This window comes from Macrosteles quadrilineatus, unplaced genomic scaffold (assembly GCF_028750875.1).
Source record: "Macrosteles quadrilineatus isolate MER2022 unplaced genomic scaffold, UCM_ALF_1.0 Scaffold_7__1_contigs__length_78375512, whole genome shotgun sequence".
NCBI classification, from domain to species: Eukaryota; Metazoa; Arthropoda; class Insecta; order Hemiptera; family Cicadellidae; genus Macrosteles; species Macrosteles quadrilineatus.
In genome coordinates, this window is record NW_026542600.1 from 62847901 (window position 1) to 62856395 (window position 8495).

At 35.6% G+C, this 8495-nt stretch overlaps 1 protein-coding gene across 1 annotated transcript in view; it reads right to left on the minus strand.

Annotated features, from left to right (window-relative positions):
• Positions 1-6949, minus strand: part of LOC128997767 (protein son of sevenless) — a 71940-nt gene extending 64991 nt beyond the window's left edge. Inside the window, exon 1 of the mRNA XM_054423441.1 lies at positions 6590-6949. Within this exon, the coding sequence (XP_054279416.1) occupies positions 6590-6691 (102 nt within the window). The 5' untranslated portion in view covers positions 6692-6949. The remainder of the gene's footprint in view (positions 1-6589) is intronic.
• Between the last annotated feature and the right edge of the window lie 1546 nt (positions 6950-8495).

The following is an 8495-nucleotide window of genomic DNA, read 5'->3' on the forward strand; positions in this document are numbered from 1 at the left end:
GAAAATTTATAGAGATGAAAACTCACTAAGTAAAACATAACCTACTTACAAAGTAGGCCTACCCCCGCCAAAGAGTATTAAGATTTTGGGTATATTGGCATTATCCGGAGGCCATCCTTATAGAGCGCGCTGCGGCGGTTATGTTAGATTTGTTATCATACATGGAAAGAACAATTGACTTACTGTCCAAATTTGACATGATTACAATTACCGGCCTTTGAGTTCTGCCTCCCATAAGGCAGCGATGTCGGTGAAGATTGAGTTGAATGCGTTGCTGCCTATAGCTGCCACACCAGATACAGGTGGTGACAGGTGATGCGCGCGCTGCGGTCAACAGCCTCACCTTGGCCTACTTGAAGGGGATATGGCAAGCGAAAGTATGACTCATGTGATATTGTTTGATTCATAATGAAACGAGGAAAGTCCTACAAACATATTTCTGATAACTCAACCTAACATATACCGCCGCAGTGCGCTGTATAAGGGTGGCCTCCGGATAATACCTAAGTACCGGAACCAGATTTTATATACACGCTTAAATGATTTTAAAATTGCACGATTTATGATAAGCCCTAAGGATTATCAGTAACCAATTACTACCTATTTTTACATTTGTAAGAATCTGGCATAACTATCGAGATGACTATTGAGTATAGTCAGAATCATCTTGATTTGATTAAAATAAGGCCACTTGCTTCAAGGCCACGTTTGCTAACAGCTGTTACACACATGATCGGTCTTCCAATTCTCAGCCATTTGGGCTGGGTACAGCACTAAGACAAAATTAAATAAAAGAGTAAGAAATATTTACGATAGGCCTAAAAGTAAAAAAATCCTTAGATTTCTTTACAAGAACAGTGTTGTCAGATCAAGAACGACATTTTTTCTTTACTAAAGTTAGCATTGTCAGGGACTAAGCTGTCTAAAACATCATGTCAACGCATTGGATATTGTCGACAATGTTGACGCTCAAATTATCAATGGATTTTTACCACAGCCGCAAAGGCCTATTTTAGAACACTGCTTATCAAGCAGCCTAGTATAATAGATGGTTAGTATCATTCTCATATAGGTAATATTCTGAACTATTGCCTGACTTAATTTAAAGGTAGGCCTATCTAGGCCTACTTAACTAAAATATCTGGGCTAGGTTATATAATTTGTATTTCTCTTACTTAAACCTACACGTGATTTGTTAACAACGAATATAAATTTTTAAGTACTTAGTTCGAATAGGCCTATAAGCCACAGGCTCTTAGGTAAATCTATACCTACCACATATTTTACACAGCTAAAATTTAACCTCATAGCCTACACTCGTACAAGTAGTGTTTTTACAACTCCTGCTTTTGTTTAGTCAATGAGACTTATTGAATACTGACTTTAATGATTACATAGTTCCTAAATTTTAGGGGGAACATAGTAAAACAGATTGTCAATACATCTCCACCGAAATTCCCAAACAGGATGAATCTTTTAAAACTTTTGACTGAAATCTTTAAATGATATTTATGTTTGAAATACTTGATGTCCCCCACAGTTGGATTCCATAAGTCCAAATTGGCTTCAGAATTACTTTGTTTAGAAATTAAATGTATTTTCCGTGGTCAATTTTGATCTAGGTACTATTCAGGAGCCATGAAATATTTTTAAATTTTATATCTAAATTTAAGCCCCTTGGTGTGTCAATAACAAAATTCTTTACAAGGACAGTGAAATTCTGACGGTTGAAGAAAAAATTTAGTGTTAAATACCTAAAAAAAGTTTGAAAATCACCCTAATCATGTGGCTCTAACCCTCTTGGACAATATTACCGCTACATACAGACTGAAAAGAACTCATGTTTCAGACCTCAGCTCAAGCTCTGTTTAAAATTTAATTTTATATTGTTTTTTTTTTTTTTTATTGAAATACTTTTAAGTCAGGTCTGTTGATAAATAGACATCGTAACATTTTATTAATTGTTAGGTATTTTATTTGCTGAATGTTCCAAAAACTGAATGGATTATAAATAAAATTGTGTAAAAAAATTTCCAAACAAACACAAGTAATGTTTTTAGCGGATTTCCCATATTGGGAATTGTAGGTACCGTAGGTCTCATGGGAAGACCTGGACCTGGGACTGATTTACTTTTTCTTATATACCCAGAGGCCAAAAAACACCATCCTTTCAAATTCATATTTACATAACCAATAGGCCTACACAATACACAATACATAATATATATAGGCCATAGGCTACATGAGTGTGTCCGTTAGTTGGACGTTGGTTTAGGACACTTTTTAGGATACAAATTGGTTTACTTATAACTGTCCGTCCACGCATTCAATGGCGAGGAGTTAAATCAATTGGCATGTATAAACAAGAGAAATTGGCTCTCTCGTGATTGAGATTGTAAATAACTAAATCGGGTTTTGGCGGGCCTAGCAGTAGCAGCTTTAACTCAACTCTCTGTTCAAAACTTACCACCTCACCACTTGCATACTTCGTAGAAATGTTTTTCACCAAATTCATAGTTCATTATTAGCACTGAACTACACTTCTAAAGAAACAATGGTACCGTAGCCTATATTAATTAATCAACAACATGAATACCGGCAGCGGGGCACGATAAACATAACGTCACTAAACACTACAGTATTCACTATTGGTCTGATCTCTAAATAATTGGGTTGGCAACTTGACAGATCGAGATCGCTCGCTGTTCCCAGCCCTTGTTGTGGCAATAGTTTAAACTACTGTTTGGACGGAGTCCCTAACGCCCTAGGCCTATATCTGTTATATTAGAGCCTGATGCAGGGCTGTGATTGGTTGAATATTTCCATGCAGTTTATATGGGATTTTGGACTCATACCTACTGAGTCCCGGCGTATTACCTGTTGCAAAAACATCTAGCATCCATTACTACCCGTCCTAAGAACATTGACCCTACTGACGATTATGTACATTGAATGTATGATTACAGATTATTTTTAAGTAGTTTTGTTCCTTTTGTGTTGAAAATGGGGGGACTCTGTCCCAGAGTCCTTCTGGACCAGCCGCCACTGAAAATTGGATCCCATCAAACTAAACTGAAACCCACAACTACACCATTAAAAAAATCACCTAAATTTACCACAGCATAGACTAAAAAAACTGCAAGTGAACCCCAACGTATAGAGGGATAAAACTATGCAACCTACTCCGAAATAGGCTTAAAAATATTCAAGGCACAAGGAAATTCTTTACCCAACTGAAAAACTCTCCTTGAACGCCCCTCAACTACCTCAACATTTAAAAAAAATATAGGCCTACTGTCGGAGAAAAAAGTTTAGACACTCGAGTTTGGAGCTCTACAGAAAAGTAGGCCTAACCAACTAACTTAGAAAAACAAGTGGTATATATAAATTTTCGTTGTTTTATTCTACGTATTCCTGTGAAAACAAAATTTTTTAGCTCGTTTAGGAAATTTTTTATGACAGTCGGAAGGTAAAAACTGCCTGGTTTTAGAGTACCAAAACCCATCTTATGACTTTGAAAATTTGCACAATGTAAACTAAACGGCAGAAATTTATCAATCTTTAATACAATATGGACACATATATAATGAATTAATTTCTGTAGTTTCAGAATTTTTACTCTTTTTACCAAAAAAGTTTTTGTTGTAAGTTTTGTAAATCAACTTTTTCTCAAAAATGGCAAACGCTAGAAAAAAAATTATAAGCTTGTTTCGAAGGTGATTGTTTTTGTATTTGAAATATTGGTACTGCTCAACCAAATTGTTACGCATGTTATTTATATAAATTAATAAAAAACTGGATGATCTCGAGCCTGCAAGGGGTGCAAACGCCATCGCCCGCTCAGGAATCCAGTGCAGTGTTGCCACGATGGCAAGAGATAGTTTCCCGCAGGTTGCTGTTAAGATGTTTAATGCCCTGCCAAAATGTTTAGTAAACATGGAAGATAAGGTTTTCACCAAGAACTTAAAGGAACTTCTCCTAGCAAATCCATTTTACTCAATTGAAGGATTTTTTGAAACCTCAACAACACTGTCGCTAGCATAAGCATCCACCGCCGCTGCGCAGTCAGTATATTTTAAATGTATGTTTATTTAATTGTAAAATTGTAAATAGTAGTTTTTAATTATTTTGACGCTATCTATCCGGCCCAGGCTGGTCAACGATGAAGAGGAGGTATTTCAGGTATTTCAGGTAGGTATGGACCTTGACCGAGCGTAAGGTGATTCACGCAGTGTGTGTCACTGACTGACTCACATGAAATATCATGTTTTGCATTCTTACAAAGGGTCGAAAGTATTACCACCCCAAATATAGGTGCTAAATCTAAATTGTCATATTCGGAATATGCAATGATTGTCTGTGCTATAGGCCTATGTTTTTTTTTTAGAAGTGTGGGAGTGACGATGGAGGTCCAAAGCCCTCATTAGAAAAGGTGATGGGAAATGGTTAATAATTAATAATAACTGCTGTTCAGTTTTGACTCAACAGTTCGCAGCCCATCGCTGCTCAGTGTCCAGGGGTTCAATTTGGCAGCACTGTACGGGGTATGCGCCCAGTCAGAGCCGGTGGCAGTCTGGAAGTGCCGTATTCAGCCTCTGCACTATCCAAATTAAATGTTAACTTATATAAATAATAGGCCTATGCGTAACAATTTGGTAGAGCAGTATCAATATTTCAAATACAAAAACAATCACCTCCAAAAATAAGCTTTTAAATTTGTTTCTAGCGTTTGCCGTTTTTGAGAAAAAGTTAATTTACAAAAGTTACAACAAAAAATTTTTGGGTAGAGTAAAAATTCTGAAACTACACAAATTAATTCATTATATATGTGTCTATATTGTATTAAAGTTTGATAAAGTTCTGACGTTTAGTTTACATTGTGCGAATTTTCAAAGTCATAAGATGGTTTTTGATACTCTAAAAACAGGGAGTTTTTACCTTCCGACTGTCATAAAAAATCTCCTAAACGAGCTAAAAATTTTTTGCTTTCACAGGAATACGTAGAATAAAACAACGAAAATTTATAGGCTATGTACCACGTGTTTTTCTAAGTTAGTTTGGTCACTTTTCTGTAGAGCTCCAAACTCGAGTGTCTAAACTTTTTTCCCCTGACAGTAGGACCTTAACGACAAGACCATGATACACCACAAGAGTAACTTAACTTAACTTACATTCAAGAACGCACGTTTAAGAAAAATATAGTCAAAGACCTAGAAAATGGATGCAATTTGACGATTCCCTGATCGGAAGGTCGTGACAAAAACATTTGAAGTAAGAACCAAAGCCAAATGTCTGGCAGTGTAAAATAGCTTAACCCTCCGAGTGTCCATAGTTTAGGCCTTAATGTCCACCTATTTTTGGCGCATTTGCAAGGTTTTATTAAAACAGATCTGAAAAGCTTAAAACAATGTTAATTCTACTGTTCTATATACCATTTTGTTTGGAAAATCATGGGCTTCAATATTATACATAAAACATAAGGAACATTTGTTTAAAAAAAAATTGTTAGGTAAAAAAAAATATTTTGGAAAATTTTCAAAAAAAAATAAGTTTGCGCTCAATGAAATTGTATAAATTATAGGCCTATAAATATTTGAAAATAGCCACGTTGTTCTAAATTGTATGAGGATTACAAATATATAATAATATAAGGAAGTAGATTTGCAAATAAATAAGTTATGGGCAAAAAACAGATTTCAGTACATAGCGTTTAGCTAAGAATGCATAGCCTAACCATAGCTAGGAATCTGGCTGATAATTTACATCAATATCACTACCTACTTCTTCAGGGTCATCAACCAGCCCTTCAAAATCACTTAAATCTTCTTATAATGCACCACGTATATCCCTACTTTTGATTTTTAACACTAAAACAATGATAAACGTTATAAAACACATCAGTCATCGGTCCGAGGTTAACAAAGCTGTTTAAAAATACGCACGTCAGCTGTCTGCTACAATATTTTCGGAACTAAAATGAATAGCGCTTAGAGACAGACCTCCGGAGAAAGCTCTGAATCTAACAAAAAGAACGATACCTAACTCGATCCAGTTCAATCCGATTCAGTCAGTCATAGAGCCTTCGCCGTAAACGATGTTCGTGTGTCGAAAAATCGACAAGTGACACTACACAAAGTGTGTCGTGAGTCGATTTCTCGACAAGTGACGCTCGGAGGGTTAACTTAATAATTTGTTGCTTGGTTGAGAGCTCAAAAAGATGTAGAGGAAAACACTGTCATTATTATGTTAGGATAGAAGATGGACTATCAAGGGTTGTACTGGATGCTAGCATTACCATTTTAATAGAACTGTGGTCAAATTAAGGTCCAAGATAATCCCTCCTAGTCATAGCATAACTAAAATGACTTCTGCTAGACCTAGTTCAATTAATAGGTAGGGCATGATAGCATATCCAAACGCTAGGTTATTATATTAGGCTAGGACCTTTTTTAAGAAAAGTTGGAAGAATCTAAAAACATAATTCTAGTAGGCTCTACCGCGATCAAAGTACATAATAGGCTATAACTAATAAAGCCTAGTCTACGATTAAACAAAACATTTTATTTGTAAAATTATTGCAACAACTTACCTTTCGCAATGCGTTAACAAAAAGTCCTTTCCACTTGACAGCATTTTCTTCCCTTTCAAAATCGTAATTTTGTGGATCTGAAGATGATGGAGCACAAAACATAGCTAGATAATTAAAAACAATACGAAATTATTATTAACATTATCGTAATTAAAAGATGGCCGTCATACTGATAGTTTAGCTTAACTTAAGAACAAGTTATATTTTAACTTATGATCGGGGAGGAATGGATAAAACTTCTTGAAGAAACACTTCCTCTCGTTATGATTCCACAAACAAAATAGACGTCAAATCGTTTATTGTGATTCAGTATAGGTCTATTAACTAACATTTTGCTTCAGAGCGCCTACAAACTAGATTGTTACTGTTACTACGATGTTGCAGGCGGCTGCTGCTGGCTGCTACGCTAATATAGTAAGAAGACGTGATGGAAATATAGAATAAGAAACAGTGACAGGTGAAAAAGAGAGAAGCATCTAATAACCGAACCGTTGATTATATTATGTTATGTGTACAATAATGAATAATATATTACATATGTCATAATTATTATTATTATGTTTGGTTTTGTTGATGTTGTTGGAAGTTCTAACCGAATAAGCCCTCTTTCACACCAGCGCGGTACGGGAACCGTCCGGCAACGGACGAAGCAGTTTAGACTATTGAATCATATGGGAGCTTTCACACCAGTGCGGGTTCATTCCGTAGAATTGTAGAATTGTAAAAATAATTTAACAGACAAAATGCATGGATTTCAATCGGCAACAACAGAAAACAGTTTTTATTAAACAGGACAGAGACTTTGAGAAAAAAATTAAACATTGGAAAAAGTCGTCGCATGTGTCCTGCCACTTTACGATAGCTGCATAGATTGTGTGTTGCTGTTTTCCCTTAAATCAGCCGACCTTGGTCCTAGTTTGAAGGAGTCTTGAACTGGATTTGGTGGAGAATGTCAGGACAGTCGACTCTTCAATTGATAGTCTTGTGCAGCAGGACAGTGTCAGCTAGTCAGTCTATTTCCTCCAGTGACTGAGGACCAAGTGCCAAGGATATAGTGTAAATTGGCACCTGAGAGTATGGGAAGGGAAACCCCTTTAGGCCCAACATACAAACAAATCTTTGTTGGATATTTCCTCCAGCTCATTAATCAGAAACCTTTGATGAGGGCTCCACACTGGTGAGCCATATTCAAGAATTTGCTTCACCAAGGTCACAGAAAAGGGACTTCAAAAGCTTCTGAGCTGCTGAGCTGCTTTGAAAAACAGAAGATGAAGCCCAGCATGCTCTTTCCCAGACAGCACAGAGTTATCTATAGAATATCTTATAAACATTTCACTTGGATATTTAAGATATCCATAGATGATCAATATACAGATATTTATATTTGTTAGATATTGTGAAGAAGTTTAAATGTCACTAATTTCTACTTTCAACAGATATTAGATTTACAATATCTTAACAACTTCTAAAACTTGAAAATATACGGATCTGCTGACAGATCACAAAAAAAATCTAATAAATGCATAAAAACACAAAATAATTAAGATTTAGTCTGAAAATCACATTTATCAGTTGAGTATTTTGATTAAATAGTTCATAAAAACAATTAAAAAAAAACAACTAGAAAAAGTTGTTTATACCCGGACAGGTCTCGAACCGGATACTTTCAACTTATGAATCTCTTATCTTACCTGTGAGCTATCTGTGATTGTTGATATTACTAGTTTTCAAGCAGTTAAAGAGGAGCCAACAGCGGCAACAGCTGCAATGGTCGCAATACCTAAATATTTTTGATACTATATTCGGTTTAGGCATCAAGTTGTTAAATTAATTGTTTTTCTGGGAGTTGGGGAGAATACTGATATCTGAATATAGATTAATTAATTACCATTAGCAATGTTATTAT